The following is a 26971-nucleotide window of genomic DNA, read 5'->3' as shown; positions in this document are numbered from 1 at the left end:
AATCCAAACTCCTCCTCCTCCTCCTCCTCTTCTTCTTCTTCTTCTTCTTCTTCACCCCGTCTCATGGGCATTTCATTTCATACATTTCAAATTCAGATGAACAAAATGCTCTTCCCCCATCAAATTGCAAAAATTGACTTTGATGATGTGTTGCTGCTTTTATTTTTCAACACTCTATGCTCTCTATTTAGAAAATACAGTCTTTGTACCTCCTCCTTGTTTTGTAACTCCCATGTTTTCCTTTTGTTTGTTTGTCTGTACTTTTGACTTTACATTAATAAAAAAAGATATTAGCTAAACAAACACCGGACCAGTGCATATTACCCATAGCATATTTATTAAGTTTAGTTAATAACATCCATTTACTTGATTAATAAATTTAATGTAAAGAAGCTGGATACACACACACTGCATAATCTGTACACAAACATGAAGTTATTGTACTACAATTTTTTGGGGGGGGGAGGCGCTCCTCTTAGTGACTGTTTGGGGGACTTCTGGCCCCAATGAGACCTAAAAGCATTTTGTGGCAGTCAAGGAATCGGAGGAAGAAGCCCTGCGTCTCTCCAACTCTCCGGTTGCTGGCTTGTGGAGGACAGTCAGGGACTGCCAGAGTAGGACTGGTGTTTTGCAACTGCCACCTCCCTTCCCGTCTTCACTGCGCTGATTCTAACCCCATCCTGCGTAGGCTTCCTCCATTTCACCACCACCCCGACCCAGGTGTTTACACTTTGTAGGCCAGGTGGGCCCCAGATACTGGGGGCAGCCGTTAGTGTGGCCTCGTGGAATCTTACGAACCTCCATCTCAAATCTTAAGCAGAACAGAATTCAAAGTGGGTTGAAGGTTTAGCAAAATGCCAATAGCAGGAGTCCGGCTTTTGGGGGGCTTTATAAAGTACAGTGGTACCTCAGGTTAAGTACTTAATTCATTCCGGAGGTCTGTTCTTAACCTGAAACTGTTCTTAACCTGAAGCACCACTTTAGCTAATGGGGGCTGCCGCTGTGCCACCAGAGCACAATTTCTGTTCTCATCCTGAAGCAAAGTTCTTAACCCGAGGTTCTATTTCTGGGTTAGCAGAGTCTGTAACCTGAAGCGTATGTAACCCAAGGTACCACAGTCTTCTCGTTCTGCTCATAGCTGTCAACTTTCAGATTTGAAAATAAGGGATCAACAGCCACACCTCTCCCGGAGATAGTCTACTGGATATCTAACAATCCGGGATAGCAGCGGGAAGCAGCAGGATACGGCACTCAAATAAGGGAATTTCCCACAAAAAAGAGAAGGTTCACAGCTATGGTTCTGCTCAGTAAAGAGCCCTCATGTCAGATAAGTGAAATACACATTCTCTCACTTGGCAAAGGATGTTGGCTTAAGAAAGGACACTGCGTTGCCCCTTGGACATGTCAGAAACGGGGCAGACTCTACAAGCATGTTTCCCCCACCTAGGCTCCTACGGAAACGTCACCCTGAACTCTACAGCAGATCCCGGCCGAGAATGAAACAGATCCCTTGTCTTTGGAGAGAAGGCAGATCACGTCTCTGGCTCTCCTACAGGGTTCTCTTCAATTGCCACCTCTACTTCCACTTGGGGTGGCCTCTCCTCAACTTCCACTTCCAGCAGCCTCTCCTCAGCCTCCACCCCAGGATCCTCCGCTTCCACCTGGGGCGGCCCTTCCTCAGCTTCCGCCTGTTGTCCCTCAGAGAGTTCCTGAGGCAACGGCGTTGCGTCCTCGTTGGCAACGGCGCCATCCTGGGGCAAGGCCGCGTCCGTGGGGGCTGCCTGCTCAGAGCCGCCTGCTCCATTGTCGTAGCTCTGGAAGCTGCTGCGCACCTTCATGATGTACTTGTGCAGGACGCTGGTCCCGTTCAAGGGGTTGTCCGCCGTGCCGTTGTCGGCCACGGTGTGGCGCAGCTGCTTCATGTCGGAGAGGAGGCGCAGCACAGACTTGTTCAGATCTGTCAGGCGGTTCCCCAGATCTGTGGGCAAAAAGTGCGGGATGTGATCCGTGAGAGGCAGTCAAGTCCAACATTCCTTGTAATGCTAGAGAGGACATGCGAGGGAATGTTTGGTCCAGCCAGTCGGAACTTCCTGTTCCTCCTGGCTGGAGCATCCTTCCTTTCGCATGTGATAGAAGGTGGGCATGACCTCACCTGTCCAGGTAACAAAAGGACGAGTCACGGAGCACACCTCTCTCTGTTTCACTTCCTTCTTCGTTTGACCAGCTTCTAGCTAGGACTGCTCTGTTAGCTCTCAGCTAGCAGAAGCACTGGGATTATTCCCCATATGAGGTAGATCTACAGGTACATATTTGTAACTAAGTCTGCCTTCAGGAATCCAGCTGTAAACTGATGTGAGTAAACTTCTTTTATTGACTTTGAATAAGAGTGTCGCGTCTTTCACTGGCGGAGGAATGGGGGTGTGGAGGGAGCAGTTCACCCCCGTCATCACTATTCCAGTAGGGTGCCATCACAGCCCCCCTCCCAGACACATGCTGCACTGCCCCCACCCCCCCACCCTGTGCGCCAGGTGGCACATCACGCCCCAGAATGTGAGTCACACCCCTTCGGGAGGCGCGCCATGCCCTTGTGGGCAGCATACCATGCCCCCAGGATGCGTGCCATGCCCCCAGGGGGCGCCAGCCACAACCCGCCTGCTCTCCACCTCCGGTAGCGGGGCAAGTAGTTTTGCCACTGGCGTCTTTATTCTTTTAAGAGGTATTCAAGTGAACTTACCAGGAACGTACAATTCAATCATAGACAGGCTGAATTATATAATAGTGAGAGGCTCACACGAGCCTGCAACCAGCTATCTGCTGTGCATGTAAAAAGGGGGATGTAAACTCTGCTAAGTAAAGGAACTAGAGAGCGCAAAGTAGGAAGGATATTAATAAACAATATATCCTCTCCTGCCACCCTGAACATTCACACCAAAAGGACACAAAAGAGGGAGCCCTCGTGGGGGTGAGATTCTGCCCAGGCCCCATGGAAATTCTAGTCACTTAGCAATCCTACTGTTTCCCCTCCTCTAGGCTTTGGAGACAGCTCCTCCATGAGGAGCACTAATCTGTAGGGATGTTTGATATTGTGGATTATCTACTGAGCCTTCATTCCGATTTGCTTGCAGGAAGGTTAGACGATGCTGCGTCAAAGCAAGCATCCTCCCACACTTTCCAGGGCATTATCCCACTACGTTCCTTAGGGCAAAAAGAGAGAGCATTTGGGGAAGTGGGTTTGTTGCAGAAGACTGCCCAATCAGCTCTCAATGTGCAACCTGAACCTGGTGTTTCTGACTGAATCCCACCCAAAGTGGGAGAGACAGTAAGCCTTGAGGGGTAGCAAAGCAACAGGGGTGGGGGCACCAAGAAGAGCCAGGGTGGCTGCAGGAAGCAGGACAGATGGGTTGCAAAGCAGGGACCGTAGGGGCAATGGGGGTTGGAAGAGACAGAGGCCTCACAGAAAGAGATACGGGAATCAAGCAGAAAGGGAGCGGGGAATGCCCGCCAGTTGGTTTGGACTCCCAGAACCTACACCAGAGCTGGCTGGGGCTGATGGAGTTGTGGTTGAGACAGCTGAGGGCACCCGGTTGCAGAAGTCTGGCAGGGAGGGTGGTGGGCAAGCCCTTCTGGACATGGCACACCATCAGGATCCCCCTTCCGAGGCAACACTGCTTACCTTTCCTGCGGCTCTCCTCAAACTCCCGCCGGGCCGTGTCGATGTAGCGCTGCACCAGCGCCTTGAGCACTTGGCGCCTGTAGGCAGCACGGCCCTCCGTACGCTGGCCGCCCTCATCCGTGGAGGGGTTAGACTGGGGGGGCAGAAGGGCAGAGTCAGGGGGTGACAGGGTTCCCAAATGAGGGGGTCACACCTCCCGGAAGGGCCCTGGGGGGGAGGCCTGCATCTGGAGGCTAGCAAGCAGGTGGCTGTGGCTGCAAAGCACTCTGCGCATGCTTCAGCGTGCCCAGAGAGGCATGGCCTCTGAAATAATTAGTCGAAAAGCAAACAGATGCCATTATTTGAAAAGAAGAAGACGGCCTCACATTATAACCAAATACTTGCAGATTAAGTTACATCGTGCAAGAGAGTGTATTCAGAAAGGACTCATTCAGGTGTCCTACATGCCAGGAAACGAAATTCCCGCAGATCTGTTGTCTAAGGTTGTGAACAAAGAACAGCTACAGGTTTGTGTACAGCGGGTGCAATTGGGTTGAACCACAGGTGATACAGGTTACACAGAAAGGGGGAGGATGTTACCCTATTCCGTTCCACCTTAACAGATGTGTGGACTTGTTGTATGTCGCATGTCTGTTTACATTCCAGCACAGCTTGCTGGGAACTTCCGTTTGTGCATAGCTTTTGCTTATGCTGCTTGCTTGGACACAAAGGGGAGAAGACATGTTTTTCACTTTGTCCTGATGCTGAGTACAATGCCTGTAAATACGCTTCACACAGCCTCTATCTGCCCTTCTGTTGCGAAGAGTTCTTTTACTCTGCTGGCTTGCGTGCTCAGCTTCTGAAGGTTTCTGAAGCTCGAGTCGCAGTTACACGCTGATCCAACGACTGGAGATCATCCCGCTACCGGCCGGTGGGCTGGAGCTAGTGGGGGGCCTGACAATTGCCCCCGTTTCCTTGGACGCATCCCAACAATTATGGCACCAGGAGTGCACAGACTTGTTGGTGCAGCACAGAAGCACTTGGCCTAACTGCTTTTAATTGATGCAACAGTCTTTTATAAATGTCACTGAATGGAGGAAAATGGGAGCAATACGTAGTGCGTGGAGGAGTTGGGGGGAGGTATGGACCTGACCTCCTGGTAACGGAGTTGCTGCTGTTTACTGGGAGGAAGAGTGCAAGGGGCAAGGCAATGGGGAGGTCATTCCTGTGCAAGCTCACCAGCAGGAGCCCCCCCACACACACAGTGGGGAGGTGAGTCCACCGCTGGGAGGTCAGGTAAGCCCCCCTAACCCAAGGTTCATTGTTGTCAATTCAAGAGGGCCTGTGATGTCATCAGTGTAATAATAAAATTTAAGGTCTTATATATATAAATAATACATGTTCATAAATGTACCAACCAAGCACATACATAGATCAGCACAGGAGGACCGACCAGAAACCATTTTTACTCCTAAGCTGTCCAAATGTTTTCCTGCAAGGAGGGAGGAAAAAACCTTCCTTGTTACAGGAATTGGGGAATCAAAGGAATGGCCAGACTACCAGGAAAGGCAATCAGATAAGGCATTATCAGATAACCTGGCAGACAGGAAAAACAACAACATTCAAATTTCTGTTGTAGACCACCTTTTCTGTGATGCAGGTATGATGTTTGTGGGGGGTGGTCTTGGGTTATATCCCTTTCTGTGATGTATGTATGATGTATGGAGGGGTGGTCTTGAGCTCCAGGGCAGGGAATTTAAAATGTCTATATAAGGCCTTGCGCGCCATTGTTCAGGGTCCTCCTCCTTTCCTGCGGGTGAGGGGAGCACCCTGTTGCAACTGATCAATAAAGATCAGGCTTACTAGCTGCTTTGCTTCTCAGTATTCTCTGGTTGGCCTGTTATTTTCTTCTGCCAATAGGGAACCCACGTAAGGACTCTATATGGGCTCTTGGATACCCCAAAAGGGAAAAAGGGCAAATTTTGTTTACAACATCAGGGATGCAGGACTCCCACACCACCCTCTCAACTGCTACTGCCAAGAGGCACTCGTGGGGCGGGGAATGGGCATCTCTCCCCCAATCTCCCCAAAAGTATAGGAAGGGAGTGTGACAACCCACTGCAAGCAGAGTCCCCGGTGCCAGGAACACCCCCTTGAAACAGCCCCAAAGGGAACTTACAATGGTTGAGATGGAGGGGTATTTCTGCTGGCGCTTTGGTTTGTAACAGCACAGGAAGCGGAAGAGGCCCCTGGGAGAAGACGGGGGAAGAAAGAGGTGAGCCGAGAGGCCCGTGAGCAAGGCTGACTGTAATATTTATTATTATTATTACTAAATTTAACTAAATTTACATACTGTTTATTTGAAAAAAATATATATTCTGTTTTGCAAAAGAGAAACTATTCATCAAGATATTTCAATAACAGCCAGGATTAAAAACATACTCAGCATCAAAATATAAACAAAATCAGAAATCTTTTTTATTGATTTTATTGACTTAATTGAATTTATATACCTCCCTATACCTGGGGGTCTCAGGTTGGTTCACAGAATAAAATCAAGATAAAAAAACCACAAAATACCTAATAAAAAATAAAAACAGTAACCCAATATGCCCCCCCCAAAAAACCCATTTTAAAAGGGCATAGGATCTTGAAAGCATTAAACATAATAAAAGTTCATTTTAAAATAACATGACTGAATAGCCTTGCCTGGGGGGTGGGAGTTTGGGGTGGGTTCCAGAAATAATGCAATGATGGCGCCCTGCTATTATGGGCTGTCACATTCAAGGACTGGTTCCCGGCAAATGCAGAATAATAATAATGATGATGATAATAATGATAATAATAATAATAATAATAATAATAATAATAATAATAATAATAATTTATTTACACCCCACCCATCTGTCTGGGTTTCCCCAGCCACTCTGGAAGGCTTTCAACAGAATATTAAAATACAATAGTCTATTAAACATTAAAAGCTTCCCTAAACAGGGCTGCCTTCAGATGTCTTCTAAAATTCTGGTAGTTGTTGTTCTCTTTGACATCTGGTGGGAGGGCGTTCCACAGGGCTGGCGCCACCACCGAGAAGGCCCTCTGCATGGTTCCCTGTGACTTGGCTTCTCACAGCGAGGGAACCGCCAGAAGGCCCTTGGCGCTGGACCTCAGTGTCCGGGCAGAACAATGGGGCATTGTGCTTGTAAAAGCAACAGTTTTGCAGAGTCTGCCAATCCTTAAACCAGTCCTCTGCTGCCGAGGGCTAAGTTTAACCCAGAACTACCAGAGTCTCCCCACCTCAAGGGTCTCAGGAGCAGCCTGACAAATTACCTGATGGCATAGAAGATGGACTTTGGTGACGGGATGATGTTGAAGGGCACTGGCAGCGTCAAGCCTTCTCTGAAGAAAGACAAGTAGAGCTTGGAGCGGGCAAACTTCCACTCCACGTCGGCATCGTTCTGAAGAGCACAGGAGAGAAGAGGCGGCAAGGAAGACTCCGGTAAATACGAGGGGAGCTCTTTATTTATCTAGAGCATCTTTGCCCTGCTCTTCAGCCCCACAAAAAGTCTCCCAGAGGACCTTACAGAAGATCAATAGAACTATCAAGAAACAAGACAGTGCTTGCCCGCAGGAATGTGAGAATAGAAGAAGCTAGGGTATCCCTAAAAATATAACTAACAATATCAATAAATGCTGATTGGTTCCACACACAAAAATCCTGCCTAAACTATATAGTTTTCCAAAAACCAAAAACATCTGAAATATAGCAGGGATGGTTTCTGGTGAACCTCTACTGGCAGGGAGTTCCACAGGGCACTAAAGTGATGGCCAACCAAATGTCAGAGGGTTGCAGGGAACCATCAAACCCATCAGAGGATCGTGGTGATCTCAGTGGAGAACATTGAATCAGTCTAAAGCCACTTTTGGCCTGAGATGTTTAGGGCTTTGTGAACTAACACAAGTACTTTGAAATTGGCCCAGTAGCAAATTGACAATCGGCCTGGCTCTCTCAGCAGTGGAGTAGCACGTTGCCAGCGATCGGCTCCTGTAAGCAGTTTGGCTGCTGCAATTTGCAAGCGCTGAAGCTTCTGGACCCAACACAGGGGCAGCCCCATGGAAAGTGTGTTTCAGTAACCAAGTCTTCAGGTCACCAATGCAAGGACCACTGTGGTTAGGATGGCACAGCCCAGGAATGGCTGAAGATGATGTATACTAGGGGTGGCATACATAGCCAGGATTCGGGGAGAAATCACTAAAGTACCTGGGGAAATCCATACATATAGCAACCCATGCTGGAAGTGTAGATTTTGGCGTATTTCCTTAAAAATAGCTCAAAACTTCGTTATTATTTTTGTGTGATTTTTTTGTGTGTCCAGATTTTTCACTTTTTGAAATATGGCAACCCTAACTTATACCAGGTGGTGCTTTGGGTTAAACCACTGAACCTAGGACTTGCTAACCAGAAGGTTGGCGGTTCGAATCCCCACGATGGGGTGAGCTCCCGTTGCTCGGTCCCTGCTCCTGCCAACCTAGCAGTTCGAAAGCATGTCAAAGTGCAAGTAGATAAATAGGTACCGCTCCGGCAGGAAGGTAAACGGCGTTCCCGTGTGCTGCTCTGGTTCGCCAGAAGCAGCTTAGTCATGCTGGCCACATGACCCAGAAGCTGTACGCCAGCTCTCTTGGCCAGTAAAGCAAGATGAGCGTCGCAACCTCAGAATCGGTCACAACTGGACCTAATGGTCAGGAGTCCCTTTACCTTTACTTTAACTTATACCAAGTCTGACCAATAGCAGGAAAGGGCCATTACTGCTGGTGGATATGCAATTAGAGATGTTTGGAGAATTCCATCAAAAATGGAAATCCCTGCCGTTCGCATACCTGTCAGTAGCCTGAAAATGTTACAGGTGTAATTATTTACAGCACTGACACTTCCCTTCCTTTGAAATATATCAAATAATGAAGGAATGTAAGTTTCAGCCACAGCAGATAGCAGGACGAATAGCACAGGGTTTAGTGGAAGCTGAACTGCAGCGGAACAGAACTGATTTTGACAAATGCCCAACAGGAGAGAAATCACAGCCTCCTTACATCCCAAGTGGCATGTCCCTGGTGTGTGTACCCTATGGAGTGGGGCATTCGCCTCTCCCTTTGTACCCCCCAGTCCCGTTCCAGTGCACCTTAAAGGCCACCTCTCAATCCCCTCCCCCCCCCTGGCAGCAGCACTCACCTCAATTTTCTGGAAGCAGTTGGTGATCATGGCGATGAGCATGTTGAGGAGGACGACCACCATGACGATGGTGAAGACCCCATACAGCACCCTCCCCACCAGCTGAGCCATGAGGAACCGGGGCATGTCCACCACATCGTGGTCTTCCATCCCAAGCATGGTCCAGAAGAGGAACTGGAATGTCTCGTTGAAGCTGCAGGGGAGAAGGGATAGCAAGCTGAAAGAGCTGGGGCAGGGGGAGGGGGACTCCTCCCTACAGCGTTGCTTCTTTACTGCATTTATATTGTGATAATATTTTTAAGGTCTTAGACATATAATAAATGTTCATAAATGTACCAACCAAGCACGTACATAGATCAATCAGCACAGGAAGACTGACCTGAAACCAATTTGACTCCCAAACTGACCAAATGTTTTCTCTGCAAAGAGGGAGCGGCTCAGGGAGCCTTCCCATTGTCTCTTTAATTGAGTAATCACCATTTCAAAGTGACAGACTTTTGTGACAGACTATCAGGAAAGGCAATCATATAAGGCATTATCAGAAAACCTGCCAGACAGGAAAAACAACACTCAAATTTCTGTTGTAGACCACCTTTTCTGTGATGTATGTATGATGTATGGAGGGGTGGTCTGGAGCTCCAGGGCAAAGAACTTAAAATGTCTATATAAGGGCAGGCACACCTTTGTTCGGGGTCCTCCTCCTTTCCTGAGTGTGAGGGGAGCACCCTGTTGCAACAGATCAATAAAGAGGTTGGCCTCTGTTATTTTCTCCTACCGATAGAGAACCTACAAAAGGATTCTATATGGGCTCTCGGGAACCCCATAAGGGAAAAGCAGCAGGTTTTTCTTATAACGTTCAGAAAACCTCTTTATTCAATATTTATTCAACGTGCATCCTGATCTACTTGCTCAAAGCTTATGCGGAAGTTTGATTATATCCAGTCTTTGCTGAGCGTTCCTTTTTATTTGTTGATTATGCATGCTTATAGGAGAATGAGCATCCCGATTTGCTTGTGGGGTGTTTACATGTCTTCCTGTTAATCATTCATTCATCCCACATGTTTCAATGCATTCTGCTATCACATTCCAGACTGTGGATTTGTCGCACTAGAACAACAGAGCTCCTGAATTCATTTTAATTCTGCAAACCTAAAGTTCCAGCACACGCTCAAATCCTTCTCGCAAAATACTAATAGCCTGGGGGGCACCCACAGGTGATTCACCAGTTGCCTCTGGCCAAGTTTTGCGATTTGCACGTGATGGTGGCACTGACATTTGATTCTGGGTTTTCTCCTGAGACCAAAAAAAGAAGGACTGCAGCCAACCTTGTTTTTCGTTCTACAGTCGCATCGTGGAAATCGAACGCAATCCATTCCGGAAGTCCATTTGACTTCCAAAACATTCGAAAACCAAACCGCAGCTTCCGATTGGCTGCAGGAATCTCCTGCAGCCAATCGGAAGCCACAGAAGCCCCGTCGGATGTTCGGCTCCCAAAAATAGTTTGCAAACCGGAACAGTCACTTCCGGGTTTGCGGCGTTCGGGAGCCAAAACATCTGGGAACTAAGTTGTTTGACTTCCAAGGTGTGACTGTGTATTGATTTCGCGTGAGCTGATTGTGCTTTCTGTAGAACAAGCAGGTTGGCGTACCTCCCCAGCTTTTCCGACTCTTGGTAGTGGACGTAGATGTTGTTCATCCCACACAAGAAAGCAGTCAAGATGATCATCATGATGAACATGAACCTAGAGAGGGGAAGAAGCACAAGGAACCCAAAAAGCTAATAAAAAGACCTAAAACCATCTAAAACAAAGTCAAGAAGATAGAGTGGGTTTAAAATATGTATCTCGGGTGTCCACGGCCCAGGTGAAGAGGTGTGCCTTTAGCATATGATGGAAGCTATTCAATGAGGATACGAGACACACCTCCATGGGGAAGGAATTCCCTGGGGTAGAGTCTGCCCCTGATAAAGCCCTCTCCCAGGCTGCCAAACTTCTGAGAGCAGTGGAACTACCAAGAGTGGCCTCTGCCCATCTTAATGGTATGGAAGGAGGTGGTCTATCATATACCGGTACTTGGGGTCATTTGAGTCATTCAGGACAACTATCTCATGACACAGACACAGGCTGCTGCTGCCCCATTCCTCCCAGCTGGGCCTGAGCTTGCTCCTCTGGTCTCCTTGCCAAAACAGGTCTCCGCTTCAAGGCAAGAACTAGTCATGTCCTATATCGGGACTGCATTCAGGGGCCAAGGTGATGCCCCAGAGACTTGGGAGGCAGGGGATTCACTGAGAGAGAGAGAAGGCTCAGTGCACTGCAGAGCCAACAAGGATGATGGCAGGGAAAGAGCCTGATTCCCCCACCCCACCCCACAAAAAACCTGATCATGTCGTCGATCATCTTGCCAATGGAGATCTGCAGGGTCCCCAAGGTTTCGTGGGCGGGCAAGATGGAAGCCAAGCGGGTGAAGCTCAGCATGCTGGTCACGGCAAAGAGCACCTCAGCGATGAACTGGGGGTCTTCGGTGTGCCACTCCTGACGGTCTGGGTCAGAAAGGGGAGGAAGGGTGAGAGAGAAGCAAGGGGCATCTGTGCAGGGTGTGCGGCGCACATTATGCAAGACAGCTTCTCCATGGGGCAAGGTTTATGTTGGTCACAGCCCTGTACCCATGTCTGAAGCCTTTACATTCCAAAGACTCTCTTCTGCAAGCTGGGACCCTCCAGACAATCTGAACTCCCATCAGCCCCAGTCCATTTATTATTATTATATTAAATAATTTTTATTCATTTTAAATTAACCAAATTACAATGCCAGTTCAAATACAAATCAACCACATAGCCAATTATAAAATTTACGTGGCCCCTCGTGCGCTGGCCTTCAAGGTCCACTAATTCCCTCTAATTCTGCTTCCAAACTATTGCTCAGTCCAATTACAATCCAGTCTTGATAAAATCCCTTAGAAAAGACCCTGATGTTGGGAAAGATGGAGGGCGCAAGGAGAAGGGGACAACAGAGGATGAGTTGGTGGGACAGTGTTCTCAAAGCTACCAGCATGAGTTTGACCAAACTGCGGGAGGCAGTGGAAGGCAGGAGTGCCTGGCGTGCTCTGGTCCAGGGGGTCACCAAGGGTCGGACACGACTAAACGACTAAACAACAACAACAAAGTAGTATTCTCAGGGGGTTGCCAAGTCATTAATAAAGCCATTGGCTCCCCCCCCACACACACACATACCATCTTTTAGATCAAATGAAGTCTACTTTCCGATTTAAATCTGTACAGCCTTGTAGCTTTTAAATTCAGCTTTTGAACTTGTCCCATCATTACCAGCAGGTGTCTGTACATTAATCCTAATTAAATTCTTAATGAACAGAAGAACCACTGCTTCTTAATGGCGGCGTTGGAGGGTTACCAACAGGCAAAGTGCTTTTGCACTCAGTGCCTCCCTGCCTCCAGCACCATGTCAGAGAGAAAGCTAGGTACAGTATTATCTATCAATCGATCTATTTTCTATCGAACTCACAAGCCGATGCACCGATGGTGCCCAATACAGAAGAAGGAACAAGATCCCAGCTTGTGGGAGGTGCTCACCCGCTTTTGTGTAGTAACGGCATTCTGCAGACTCCTCGTTATCCAGACAGAAAACACGGCCCTGGAAGAATATCAGGAGCCTGAGGACAAAGGAGGCCAAGTACATGCTGAGCATGACGATGTCCAGGAAGTTCCACCAGTCCAACAGGTAGCTGCGGAAGCCCTCGATCCAAACCTCTTTGCACTCAAACCAGAAGAAACCTGGAGGAGAAAAAGCACAGGGGATCAAAACCCACCACTGGCCACAGCTGGAGCAGGGGCAACCTGGGCTGGTCATTGCCATGGCCCAGGACTCTGGATCCCCATCCTTGGGGGAAGAGGCCATGGGTTCAGGGGACATATTGGGCTGCGAGGAGGAGTGTGTGCCCTGGGAGCTAGTCTGTTGACATCTTGGGCTCCTCAGAAGTTCTAGCATCAGGTGGTCTGTGGTGCCAGCCCCTCCCTGGCCTGAAGAGGTCACATTGCCTACCAAGTACTCCAGCTTGGAGACCATAGTGGAGCCTCAAGAGCTCCCAAAACAGGCTGTGTCTTTTTCAGAGGCTTTGCCCATAAGGGATGGCTGCTCAGAGGAAGCTGCAGTCCTCTTTGAGGCTCCACCTGGGTTGTCCAGCTGCTGAAACAACATTCAAGCCTGCCTTGTCCAACTTCCAACCTGGGCTCCCCTGAAAACTATCCAGAGGGCAACCCACCTTGCTTCTTTGCCTTTTTGGTTTTGACCTCTGCCTTGCCTGATATTGCCCATTTGGGGTGACACTCTGCTTGGTCTGACTTTGCCCTGCTGGAACCTGACCTGACTCTGTTTCTTGAACCTGGAAGTGGTCCCAGTGGTATGTCAGCTGGTGTCCCTGACTTGGCCAGAACTCCATCACCCAGCTGGGACCACTGCCAGGGGCAGAACATCTGTCAACCCCTGATGCCTCTTCTCAATCTCTTTTTCTCCACTTAAGCTTACCCTCTTTGTCTCTGTTTGCCCATAATGCTAAGGTCATGGTTTCTTCAGACTAACAATGGTTTGTCTGAATGGGAATACCCAGCCCTGAATGTGGGAACCCTGCCCAATCCATGACTTGTTTCCTTGCAGCAAACCACAATGTGAAGTTATTTTTTGTTGGCCTATAAACCATAGCTTGTTAATCTGTGGCTTTTAAAATAATATTCATCAGCTGGCCTGTTCTGTGTGGCATACAGAAGGGATGTCCAACCGGTCGAAAGCGATCAACAGGTTGATCCCCGGGTGATAGTGGTCGATCGCAGGCTCATTTTCCTCTGTGGGGGGCAGGGGGGAGAGAACATCCGCCCTCGCTCCCTCGCTCTGTCCTTCATTTGCACACGATTGAAAAAACAGAAAAAGGAGTTATCGCTGCATGCTTTCGTTTTTGGTGTGCGATTTATGGCCTAGCCCCACCTACAAAAAGCAAAATAACCTTGGCGCCCCCCCCCCCTACAAGTTTTTTATTCTGGGAGTAAATGGCAGTCTCTTGGGAGTTGAACATCCCTGGCATACAGGAATTGGGTCTTTAGTGTGGTGACCTATCCTCTGCAACTTGAACCTGACACACATCAGGCAGGTGCCATTTCTATTGTGTGTGTGTTTTTTTTTTCAGTGCCTGCTGAATGCTTTCCTTTTACAAGAAGAAGGAGAAGAGAGGAGGAGGAGTTTGGATTTGATATCCCGCCTTTCACTACCCTAAGGAGTCTCAAAGCGGCTCACATTCTCCTTTCCCTTCCTCCCCCACAAGAAACACTCTGTGAAGTGAGTGGGGCTGAGAGACTTCAAAGAAGTGTGACTGGCCCAAGGTCACCCAGCAGCTGCAGGTGGAGGAGCGGAGACACGAACCCGGTTCACCAGATTACAAATCTACCGCTTTTAACCACTACACCACACTGGCTCTTTTAAGCGGAGATCTTTACTTGGACGACACATAATAGCCCACACAGAGTGTGGGACTGAGGGATCCGGGTGTCAGGAGCTCGTCCTATACTCGAGTAGGACCCTGGCAGATACATATGCCTAACTGGTATGCTCCCTCCCTCCTGGTCAATTGTTTGGGAGCTTCAAAAGCTTTCTTCAGTCCAAACATCACAGCGACCGATGACAACAGACATCGGCACATTTAGGAATCCACAGAGTCTTTGCAGCTTGCGTGACAGACCTCAGCAACTCAGCATTTCGGCTAATCTACTTTATTTACATATAAACACACACGGAGCACTGCAACATGGCTCCCTCTCTCTCCAGCATCAGACAGCAAAGAGAAAAAGGACAATAGTTCCACTTGATGGAACACAGTGACACAAACAGCCTGTCTCCATCACTTGCCACTCTGTGGAGTCAAAACATATACAGACATGTGATAGACATCAATCCCATGACTGCAATCATGGAGCAGGAATTCTAACACAGGGTTGCTCTCAAGGTGGTAGTGGAGAATTATCTCCTGCCCACATCCTTGCCCTCCCCTGCCTGTCTGCCCTGGGCCACAGACCTGCCACCCATATCATGTGCAGCGACGTTTCCCACATATCCTGGTTCCGCCCCGAAAAGGTCTCGCTGTTGTGCTCCAGCACCAGGGACTCTGCCAGCAGGAAGACCAGAAACCAGACATACGAGGCCGAATGCAGAAGGAACTTGATCACGGGTATCTTCAGCATTTTGCCAAACTGAGGAGGAATGAGAAAACACACAGTGGGTTGCACACAGTGTTTTAAAGAGGGGGCACACACACCATGGTCGTACATCAGCCCCCCAAAAAAAACCTGGTGCCCCTAGGTGTTTTGGGAATTGTAGTCTAAATTTTAATGTATTTTTAATTTTAATGTATTTTAATCTTTTGTTGGAAGCCGCCCAGATTGGCTGGGGAAACCCAGCCGGATGGGCGGGGTCTAAATAATAAAGCTGATCTGTCTGTTGTGGAGGCCGAGAAAGGAGCCCGGCCACGAACCCCTCACCTTGGATTTGGGGGCCACGTAGTAGACGAGGCACAGGAACGGCATCCCCATGAAGATGGAACAGGAGACGAAGACCTTCCAGAGCGAGGTGCTGCCTCTCCAGCTCTGCAGGCTCCCGCACCAGATGGACGACAGGACTTGCTGGCAGATGGGGTGGGCGACAAACTGCGGGGAGGGGAATTGTCAGATTGCATTTCTTAGTGCAGAAAGTATTGATCTGATGTGCAGAGATCTTTCCTATTCTAATTAATTCTTTTTTTAAAAAAAAAATTATTCAATTTTATTTTTCATTCATTACATACATCTCATATCCATGACATTTATTACGCATTCCTCCCTCCCTCCCCTCCTGGGCTTCCCCCAACTTCCGCTTCTGAAGTGTTTCACCCACCTTGCTACCTCCTAAAAGAAAAATTACTAATAACATATTTATACAATAACATCTAACCTAAAAACATAAAGATGAAAATAAGTACACCATATTTCTCTGTCTTCTGCACATTTTCTAATACTAATGATGTGAATGTTTATTTAAATCCTGCCATCAAGTCTGTAGACTTTCTTTGTTTCTGCAAATATGATATAAATGGTTCCCATTCTTTGTCAAAGTCACTGTTGTCTTTTTCTCTTAGTCTGTCTGCCATTTTTGCCAGTTCTGCAGAACTGGCCTATTCTAATTAATTCAAGAGGGTTCTGGCAGCTTCTCTGTGTGAAAGAAACAGGCAGAAGGTTCATTGTGTTTGGGTTATTCCTTCAGAGAAGCTGTGAATACAGCTGGCTTAAACTGGTTCTCTTACCTCTTCTGTTAAGGGGGTGCTGACTATAAAAATAAGGCCAGAAGGAGCCTGGGTTTCACTTTCTCTCTCTACATCTTTTCCTTCTGGTGTGCTATTCTGTACACATATGCTTAGCGTTAAATTTTAGTGTCTTATTATAAGTTATTGTAAATTTAAGTTAAGTCTGCTGCAACTGCAACTAGATTTCTTATGGACAGGGCCAATCCTGAATGTATTGAATTTGAGACCATTATGCTCATCTGACTTCAGTAGCAGTGAAGCTCTGCTGGATGAAATACAATTGCCTCTGGTCTTTTTTTGGGGGGGGGGGATCCTGCAACGTGTTTTAAGTTTTTACCCTGTTAACTATACACTGGAGTTCTGCTCTGGATCAATATTGAGTAGAATTCATGACAGAAATAAGATGAAAAGGTCTCTCCTGGTTCAAAGCCAGGGGTAGGCAACCTAAGGCCCGGGGGCCGGATCCGGACCAATCGCCTTCTCAATCTGGCCCACAGATGGTCCGGGAATCAGCGTGTGTTTACATGAGTAGAATGTGTCTTTTTATTTAAAATGCATCTCTGGGTTATTTGTGGGACATAGGAATTCATTCATTAATTTCCCCCCCAAAATATAGTCCAGCCCCCCACAAGGGCTCAGCCCACGGCTGAAAAAGGTTGCTGACCTGCTCAAAAAGCAAAGGCCTGCCTGGTGGTCTCAGGACTACCTTCCCCCACTGCTGTTTAGGGTCTCATTAAGAATGGCTCTGAAAAACCCTTAATGGTTTACAGTGGTGCCTCAGCTTAAGAACAGCCCTGTTTACGAACGATTCGGTTTACAAACTCCACAAAACCGGGAGTAGTGTCCTGGTTTGCAAATTTTACCTCGGTCTAAGAATGGAAACCGAAAGGTGGAAGGGCAGCGGCGGTGGGAGGCCTCATTGGGGAAAGCACGCCTCGGTTTAAGAACGGTTTCGGTTTAAGAACGGACTTCCAGAACGGATTAAGTTCGTAAACCTAGGTACCACTGTATATGGCCAGTATAAGCATGAGATGGACACAACACAAGAGGCAGAATGGACTTTTGAACAAGGTTGTTGGTTTATGAAAGGCAAGACAGACAGATATACGTAAAGGTGCTGGGGGCGGTTTCTGAAGACTTCTCCACTGTGGCCAACCAGATGAAGCTAAGAAACCATGAGAAGATTCTAAGCAATGGCTCTCTCAAACCTGATTCCTCACATTTCGGCAACCCCTGTGCTGGATCTGGCCAATGGCCCATCCAGTCCAAAATTCTGTTCTCACTGGGGCCAACCAGGTGGCCCCCAAGGGAAGTCCACAACCAGAACGCAAGTGCCATGGCATCTTTGACAACGGAAAATGCTGCTGGCCATTGTGGCTGGCAGTATGTGAGACCCCTTGCCCACCGCAAGACCTTCCTTCCACCAGCAGCGAACTTTGGTAATATGGTGCCCTGAGGACAAAATTTGGCGCCCTCCCCGCTCTCCATTCTGTGCATACTCTCAAGCGTGCTACGTCATAACTTTGCACCCTCTTGGCTCAGTGCCCTGTGCAGGAGAACGGCCCACACTGCCTTAAATCCAGCACTGTTCCCATCTGCCCCCGGACCATGTTCCTCTGACAAGCTCACCCGCTTCTGGTTGTAGTTGACAGCCAGGCGAAGCCTCGCCAAGTTGGGGATGCCCTCCTCGAAGGCCTGGTCATCGAAGTCCTCCTCTTCCTCGTCATTCGAGGAATCCGCCACGTCATTCAAGACGGCCGTCACCTCGCTCTGGTTGCGACACATTCCCAGCAGCTCAAAGGCAAACTCCTGGCACAGCTGCTCCAGGGCCAGGTACTCGGGCTGGACGGGGGGACAAGGACAAGGCAGGGTCAAGGAAGGGAGGGTCTGGCTCCGACTCGGAAGGGCAGCACAAGGACCCAGCCCAATTCTGAAGAGAACGGCTTTTCTGTGTGCAGAATCTGAATTGCCCAGATGCACAGTGTGGTCTACATGGACTCCCCACCCCAACTCCTCCCTCTAAAAGAATTAGGCTTGTGATGTGAATATTGTGGAATTAAAAAGCAACAACAATGTCAGGGCTGAGGAACAACCAGTGGCCTTCCAGTTGTTGCTGGACTCCCAGCCCACATGGCCAATGTTCAGAGATGATGGGAATTGTGGTCCACCAGTACCTGGAGGGCCGCAGATGTTCCCCACCTTGACCTAATGTCAGGCTTTGGGGAATCAGATCCCTGCCTCGGTGGCAGTAAATAAGCAGATCAAACGAAAACAGCATTCTTACCAATTTACCGTAGATTCCGGCGTATTAGGCGACTGGGTGTATAAAACGACCCCCCGGATTGGCAGCTGCCAATTGGGGGGGTCGACTTATACTCACAGTCTTATGCGATGCTAAGACAGCTTCGCTGGACGGCTTCCTCCCGGCGTGGAGCCCACCGTTCGCTGCCGCTGCCCAGCGAACCCATACCTGACCCCCGACTTTTTAGAGGATTTTCCAAGGTAAAAAAGTCATCTTTTACACCAGAATCTCTGGTATTTAATAATCACAGCAAGTGACAAAGGAAGGCATATCTTTCTAGACATGGCGTGGCTTCCAGTAGAGGCTCACCCCCTCCGTCCGCATTAATCTACATCACTCCAACACAGCTTGTTGCCACTGTGCTCTCTGTTCTATCACTCTCAAAGCCCGTCTAGTCGTGGGCGAAGGGGGGTCAGGAATGCCATTCAAGGACACTGAATCTGCCAGCTATCTCTCTCCTGGTGTTTCCTCTTCTAGCTGTTCCTCACCCAGTATTTCCCAGATTTCCCCCTCTGGACTATGCCCCTCTGCAAACCGTTTGTGATGGCCTGGGATTCAGACTCGGAGGCTGAACCTGAGGGATCCCAGCCTGCACAGGATTCCCCGCCTCCAGAACCAGCTGAGCCAGGGCTGGGGCCTGAGCCTGAAGAGTCCTCACCTGTGCTGGGTCCTCAGGTGCAGGCACCAGCCAAGTCTGCTCTGGCTCCTGAGGTGATGGAGGACCCATTGCCTGCAAGTGCTCCTCTCCCAGCCCTGTCAGGGGAAGCTGAGGTTGCTTTTGGGTCCAGTAACCCTCCAGCCTCTCCTGAGCTGCAGAGGCTCAGGACAGAGAGGCGGAAGGAACTAAGTTCCCGCAGGAGGAGTGCTCGCCTCCAGGCTAGGAGAGGCGAGTCACCTGTGGACCGTGGTCACCCTATACCTCGGGGCAGATAAAAGCCAGCCAGCCCCAGTCCCAAGTTGTGGGAGCAGCATTGTTGGTAACCTGTTCCTGCTGGCACCCTGTCCTGCTTTCCTGCCGGAACTCACCCAACTCCCTGCCTTGGACCCAGCTTCAGCTTTGACGGACTGCCTCTCTACTGCACCCTCGACCTTGGACTGGACTTGGACCTCGCCTCACGGTTACCCACGGGACCAGCACACCGCTGTTCTAAATCAATACTATCCTCCTGCCCTTCGGAAGGTTCGGAGGGGGGCCTCCCACCATTCTTCCTCAGTCTAGTCCCTGACACCTACACGGTGTGCGGCCAGAGACCGACCTTGAATTCGGGCTCCTTCTTGGAGAGGCGCTTGAGCTCTCGGCTGAGCTTGAAGGCCGTCAACATGGCATCTTCGCTGGCGATGGAGAGGTGCGCCCGGCTGGCGATGCCCTTGTAAGTGTTGATGCGAGAAAGCGAGAACTTGAGCAGGTCAAACTTGCGGCCGTTGGAGCACTCCAGGCAGGAGCACGAGACCTTGTGCGGCCCCGGGATGGCGTGGCCTTTCTTCATCAGCATGTCCACGATTTCGTAGAGGTCCTTCTCGCAAGCCAAGGTGAGGGGCGTCACGCCCGGGGCAAAGCGGGAGTTGTCGATGGAGTTGTCAAACAAGGCCGAGGAGAAGGACTTGATGTCCATCTTGCGGCCTTTCTCCTGGTCCAGGCGGTCCAGCAGCAGCTTGACCACGGTGGGCTGGTTGGTATCCACGGCAACCAGCAAGGCCTCGTGGATCTGACGGAAGTCAAACTTGACAATGCGCAGCAGCGTCTTGGTGATCTCCTCGCCGCCCGTGCGGATGGCCAGGTTGAGAGCCTCTCGCCACGCCCGGTCCTCGGCCTCATCCAGCTGCCTCAGGATCCCGTCGCTCACCTGCAGCAGCTGCTGGACCTTAATCAGCTGCCCATCTTGGATGGCGTTGAGGAGGCCTTCCGGGAACTTCAACTTCTTGTTCACGATTTCTTTCCAATCGGGTTGCTAAGGGGGTGGATGGAAAGACAACAAGGGTCGATCTCTTTTCCCCCCATTTATTTATTTATACTTTTCAAGTTTATACATTTCACTAATTTTATAGATTTCACTAATTTTACAATCATTTTGCCATTTTAAAACTTAACTTCCTTCACCCTCTTTCTGCGGTTTCTTAAATTTATTTTTAATACCTTCTGCATATCCAAATTAACTTAATTTGCTCATTTATTTCATCTTCTTTAAATATATAGAATATATGTGAATTCTCTAATGTTATCTATTCCTTCAACCAGCAAAGACAGGGAAAAACCTCCTCTTTCTTTCGCATCTATCAATATTATATTTTTTATTCTCGGTTTTTTCCCCTTGCCAAATATATTAAGAAATATCTTTTTGCCATGCATTGAAACAATCTGTCTTGCCAATCACCGGAATTGATTGAAACAAAAATAACATTCTTGGTAATACAGTCATCTTTATAGTCAACACTCTACCTAATAGTGAAAGATTTTTAGCTCAAGACTATCACCCCCCAATACATCATACATACATCACAGAAGAGGCGGTCTACAGAAGAAAACCTGTCTGCCAGGTTACCTGAGAATGATCACTGATTGCATTATTTGGGCAGTCTGGCGATTCCTTTGTGATAATAAATACTCAGTTCCTGAATCCAGATCACAGGCTCAGCCTATTCATACACAGATACGCCCTTTATGAGCACAGAGACAATTGGGAGGTTTTCCTTGCAGAAAAACATTTGAAGTCAATTTGGGAGAGGCAAAATGGTTTCAGGACTTTTCCTGTACTGATTCAGACATGTGGCTTATATATTCATGTATGTGTTTGCCTGCTACATTTATTTTATATCTTAGGCCTTATAATTCTCATAACACTGGGAAGGAGCAGGTCTGGAAGCAGAGGGGCTGAGGGATGAAGGCAGGGCAGGGGGCTGGGTGAGGGGTGTCCTCACCCAGGGAACAAGGAAAAGAGGAGGTGGTCTAGCCCATGCTGCACCCTTGGCACTCCAGAAGTAGCCCCTGCCTGCATGGAAGGCCAGAGGGGACAAAGGCACTCACTTGGCCATTGCCATCCCTGGCAGGAGCTGTTCTATTCAAACTCCCCCTGGGCAAAGCAACTCTATTATCGTATTGGCCCGAATATAAGCCACACTTTTTTTCCAAATTCCCATTGTGCGGCTTATATTCGCTACCCTACAGTATTGCTGCTGAAACTGGTCCCACAAGGGCCGTCGGGGGATGCGGGATGGCACCCATCTCGACTGCATCTCCCAAGCCCCCCCCCCCCACAAGCCACCGTAAGGAAGGGGGGGAGGTCGCCAGCAAAGCACCCCCACCCCCAGGAAGCAGCCTGGGAGCATGGGGCAATGGTGTGCAGCCCACCGGCCACTCCCAAGCCTCCCCCAGCGCTGGCTTGGGGAGGTAGTAGTGTTAGGAGGCAGGCTGTAAGAAGACCAAACCTCTCCATTCTGAAGGAAATCAGCCCTGAGTGCTCACTGGCAGGACAGATCCTGAAGCTGAGGCTCCAAGACTTTGGCCACCTCATGAGAAGAGAAGACTCCCTGGAAAAGACCCTGATGTTGGGAAAGATGGAGGGCGCAAGGAGAAGGGGACGACAGAGGACAAGATGGTTGGACAGTGTTCTCGAAGCTACCAGCATGAGTTTGACCAAACTGCGGGAGGCAGTGGAAGACAGGAGTGCCTGGCGTGCTCTGGTCCATACAATTTAAAAGAGAAATGAAGAAACGTAACACGGCTCTCAGAAGGGACGGAAGCGTGGGGAAGAGGGTGGAGAGCAGAGCAGATAGTTGGAGATTTCACAGCGAGGGGAACTGATGCTGACATCTGGATCTTGAGTCAGACCTTTTCAGCACTTAGCCTGCCAGCTAGGTGTTATCGGCACCCGGTTGGCAAAAGCTGCATTAGGGGGCCGTGTTTATTTGCTGCAATTGCTCGCATCACAAAAGGCGATGGAAAGAACCAACCCGGCCCAGGTGGTTTCCCTGCCTCCCCAGAGCCCCAACTCATTACCTCTTCTGTAATTAAGTCCCTCGCTTTCCAAGTGCCATTTCCACTTCCCCTCTTGGCTGTGCCCAATTGAATTCGCAAGCAGTTGCCTTGGCACAGGAGGGCCAAATGGATTTGAAAATGAGTCCTTGGGGAAGCTGCTTGTTGAGGAAGAAGGCAAGGGGGGGGGCTTGCTGACAGCCACTCGGAAAAGACCCAGGTAACAAAGCTAAGAAGGCTGCATCTGGAGTGGAGCACCTCCCTTGCTATCTGAAGAGGCCTGCAGGGTGCCCAAGAGGCATTATCCAGGTGAGGGATACCAAAGGATACAGAAGGTTGCCGCATCAGAGTTTGCATTGCTGCCGGCCATTTAGCACCCGAGAGTAAATGGCAGTGCAATGGAGAGGGAGCTTTCGTGCAGGATGGCTAAAAAGCGAGGCTGCAGAACCTCTGTGACTATCTCTTTTTTTAAAATATATATATATATTGAATGATTTTATACTACAAAAATTAATACAACCATACTACCACAAAATACAATTGAGAAATAAAAATTACGTACATCAATACTTTGGCATTTGTTATTTACCATCTTATTTCCTCCCAAACATCCCATACCAAACACACACACACAAAATAATGATAATAATGAAAATAAATATTCCCCCCCCTTTTATCTTACAAAATCTTTTCTTCAATTCTGACTTCCTTTCAAGCCCCTTCGCATATGTTTTATCTTATAACTGAATGTGGATAACAATTAAGGATTTATTGTTTTCTGAATAGATTGGAAATTTTATATAGAAAGGTTTATTGCTTTGTGCACATTCAAAGGACCTCTGTGACTCTCACCCAGAGCCCAAGGGCAGGAGGAGCCGGGCGTTAAAGCAGGAGCCAGCATGCGGGAGCAGGAGAGACAGGCAAGGGAGCAACTAATTTTTGCTACAGAAACAACTGTGAGAATAATTCCTTGGATTGGCACCAAGGCCTGCAGTAGTTGCAGTCCAGCAACTACTGGACAAGTAGTTCAGACAATCTTAGTAGAGAAGCCGACAGCAAGGAAGCATACAAGTCTGTATGTACACACATGAAAAGTGTTGTGGAGCCCCTCTCCCCGCTCTGCACTCACCGTGATTCCATCGAACTCCAGTGCCATCTTGCCCAGGGGAGAAGTGCCAGCTCCTTACAGGTGTGTCTGGCAAGGGATGCTCCAGGTCCTTCCCCTTCCAGCAGAACGAAACCGGGGAAGGCCTGGCCGAAAAGAAGGTGACCTGCTTCTCCTCCAGGCTTTCCTCTCCAGCCCTCTGCCTGTGCGGATCTCTTGTTTTTCCCTGGCAGGGGCAGGAGCAGGCAGGAACGCAGCAGGGCCCACCTGCCAACCCCCCAGGGGGCTGGGTTGCCACATGAACGCCATGGGCAGCCTCCAGCAAGGCCTCACCCTGCTCCCCCAGGAGCCTGGGCTGTTTGTCACCGCAGCCGGTTCCTGCTCTCAGCTCCCTCCCTCCTTGCCTCTCTCCCTTTGCACATCTGCCCTGATAGCCCCCAGCTCCTTCCTTCTCTCAGGCCAACATGGAAAAGAACTGGGGTGGCAGAAAGGGGGGCGGCTGGGAAATGGAGTGCTGAATGGATGGCACAATTCTCTCCATTCGTGATTTCCTTTCCAGGTAAATCACCAGGTGGGTTGTGGTCAACTCAGCTTCTGTCCAGTCGTCCCCCCCGGTCATTTGGGGCTTGCTTTATTAAAGAGAGAGGCGCAGGTGGTGCTGTGGGTTAAACCACAGAGCCTAGGACTTGCCGATCAGAAGGTTGGTGGTTTGAATCCCCGCGACGGGGTGAGCTCCCGTTGCTCGGTCCCAGCTCCTGCCAACCTAGCAGTTTGAAAGCACGTCAAAGTGTAAGTAGATCAATAGGTACTGCTCTGGCGGGAAGGTAAACGACGTTTCCGTGCGCTGCTCTGGTTCGCCAGAAGCGGCTTAGTCATGCTGGCCACATGACTCGGAAATACTATTTGCAGACAAATGTCGGCTTCCTCGGCCAGGAAAGCAAGATGAGTGCCGCAACCCCAGAGTCGGCCATGACTGGACCTAATGGTCAGGGGTCCCTTTACCTTTATTAAAGAGAAGAGTGTGTGCTTCATCAAGGAAAGGTTTTCTCCCTCTCTCATAATACTAGAGCCCAGCGGGGCCATCCAGTGAAACTGAATGCTGGAAGATTCAGAGGGAAGAACCTCACACAGTGCGCAATGGAACTTTGAAACTCACTCCAGCTGGAGGCAGTGCCAGCCTCCAATGCGGTAATAGCTTCCAGCACCATTGCTAGTGTTACAAGAATTCTAAGTTCTCAATTATAAAATAAATGTTCATAAATGTACAAGGCAATCACATACATAAGTATATAAACAATGTGTCTGAAATAGTACAGGAGAGCAGTCCTGAAGCCATTTTGACCCTTCCAAATTGACCTCAAATATTTCTCTGGAAATATTTCTGGAAGGAAATGGAAAGCCTCCCCATTGTCTTTTGCTTACCTGTCTGAAGGGCGTATGTGTGTGTGAACAGGGTGAGCCTGTGACCCGGTTTCAGGAATTAAAGTATTTGCCATCACAAAAGAATGGCCAGGCTGCCCACGTAAAGCAATCAGTGACCAATATCAGGTATCCTGGCATACAGGATTTCTGCTGTAGACCGCCTCCTTCTGTGATGTGTGTATGTTTTAGGCGGTGGTCTTGGGCTACAGGATGGGCAATTTCAAAAGTCCATATAAGGGCTTGCGCACCATTATTCTGGGTTCCTCCTCCCTCCTGCGTGGGGGGAGTGTGTGTGAGCACCCTGTTGCAAGTTAATAAAGATCAGGCTTACTAGCTGCCTTGCTTCTCAATATACCGTATATACTCGAGTATAAGCTGACCCAAATATAAGCCGAGGCACCTAATTTTAGCACAAAAAACTGGGAAAACTTATTGACCTGAGTATAAGCTGGTTTACCACACCACAAACCTGGTGGTGGCAGCAGCAGTGGAGGAGGAAGAACAAGCAGCCTGCTGCCGCCACTGCCTGCCTCACTCAAGTATAAGCTGAGGGGGGCTTTTTCAGCATAAAAAATATGCTGAAAAAGTCGGCTTATACTCACGTATATACAGTACTCAATAAACTCTGGTTGGTGTTTTCTCCTACCAATAGGCAACCCACTTAAGGACTCCATATGTGCTCTTGGATACCCCACAAGGGAAAAGGAGCAGGCTTTTTCTATATCAGCTAGGTTCGATCGCTACTGCCCGAGGCTGCCGTGGCTCTGAATAACACTTGCTGGGAGACAGAGTGCAGACTTCCCAGGCAGGAGCAGGGTCCAAGTGCACCCAGCCCAACCGCCGTTGATGCAGGCGGCATACAAGAGGAGTGGTCTGCTGCCGCAACAGCAGAATATCATTCAAAACATTAACCAAGGAGAATAGCCAAAGTGCCATTCAGCATTTTGGAATTAAACCTGGACCATCTGGGGCAACTGGAGCAGGGCTGGGGGACTTTTTCCACCCCAAAGGCCGCCTTCCCTTCTGGCCAACATTCTGAGGGCTGCACTCCAGTGGTGGGCGGGGCCAGAGCTAAAAGTGGGCGGAGCAATGAGGGCAGCTGTTTTTCTTTCCTTTTAAAGAGGTAGCTCACAAATAATAGCAGTGGGTCACTAAGATACCATTACAGTGGGGAATTTCCGCAACAACAGAAAGTATCGGAAAGAGAGGTTGCACATGCCCTGCCGGGGAAAGTGGAAGAAGCATGAAGTTCCCCCACTAAATTGTAGTGCAGGACAGGGGTTCCCTTTGAAATATTGGTGCCTATGAATGTGCAGAGGAAAATTCAAAAAATTCAAAAAAAAAAGAACAACTGGTTCATTCAGTGACACACAACACAACTTTTCAGAAAAAAACCCAATTTTTAACAACAAAGATTGTCACCGGCACATTCCTAGAACTGGCCCCTTGGTCCAAATGGTCCTGAACCTGCGGCCTCCACATGTTGCAGAACTTACAGCTCACAGGAGCCCCAGCCAGGGGGGACAGGAGCTTGGCAAGCCTTGCAAACATTTAATTCAGTCTTCGTTTTTCGTGCAGCTGGTCTGTACGGAAAAGAGACCGGTATGGGCTGTGCAGTGCCTGCCCCTCAGCTTCCTTGAGGGAGAGGAGAAGGTGAGCGGGGAAGAAAGCCGCCTTTCCAAGGAATCTTTCCGACAGTCTTGGCTGTGAACCACAGCAACAAGTCAGGATGAGTCCCAGCTCTCTGGCGTGTGCGGATGTTGGTGAGAAGAATCAGACCAGAGGGAGAGTAAGGGGTGCTGGCACTGCAACCCGAATAACATGTTCCTCGCCCCGATTACTGGAGTTCTTACTCTCTTCTCACTAGTCTCACTTCCAGCCCTGTGGCAGCACTGTGCATCCTTGTGGCCTCCTTGTTCTGGCTACATCCTGATCCCAGCTGATCACCAAACGTGCGACTGAAGT

The 26971-nt window shown here is 49.1% G+C and overlaps 1 protein-coding gene across 2 annotated transcripts; it reads right to left on the bottom strand.

Annotated features, from left to right (window-relative positions):
- Positions 1-1119: 1119 nt before the first annotated feature.
- LOC309369066 (short transient receptor potential channel 2-like) lies at positions 1120-26963 on the bottom strand. 2 transcript variants are annotated; one of them, XM_081909656.1, is made up of 13 exons: positions 24587-26963; positions 19766-20458; positions 17837-18049; positions 15411-15575; positions 14948-15122; positions 12462-12662; positions 11252-11414; positions 10525-10617; positions 8877-9069; positions 6980-7107; positions 5832-5901; positions 3674-3806; positions 1120-1978 (listed from the first exon to the last, which is right to left on the bottom strand). In XM_081909656.1, the coding sequence occupies exons 1-13, from the start codon at positions 24665-24667 to the stop codon at positions 1533-1535; spliced, it is 2754 nt and encodes a 917-aa protein (XP_081765782.1). In that variant the 5' UTR covers positions 24668-26963; the 3' UTR covers positions 1120-1532. The 2 variants fall into 2 exon arrangements, with proteins under 2 accessions (XP_081765782.1, XP_081765783.1); XM_081909657.1 differs by lacking the exon at positions 24587-26963 and adding an exon at positions 23609-24191.
- Positions 26964-26971: the final 8 nt, after the last annotated feature.

The sequence above is a fragment of the Podarcis melisellensis genome (assembly GCF_964234715.1).
Source record: "Podarcis melisellensis genome assembly, chromosome: 4".
Lineage (NCBI taxonomy): Eukaryota > Metazoa > Chordata > Lepidosauria > Squamata > Lacertidae > Podarcis > Podarcis melisellensis.
The sequence above is the reverse complement of the archived record's forward strand: the minus strand, read 5'-3'. Positions and strand labels throughout refer to the sequence as shown.

Coding starts and splice junctions, on each gene's coding strand:
- LOC309369066 (XM_081909656.1), bottom strand. CDS start 24,667: ATGGCCCCGCTGGGCTCTAGTATTATGAGAGAGGGAGAAAACCTTTCC. Junction 15,576..17,836: donor TCAACTACAACCAGAAGCGG/GTGAGCTTGTCA, acceptor CCCTCCCCGCAG/TTTGTCGCCCACCCCATCTG. Junction 7,108..8,876: donor ACTGCTTCCAGAAAATTGAG/GTGAGTGCTGCT, acceptor TGTGCTCTTCAG/AACGATGCCGACGTGGAGTG.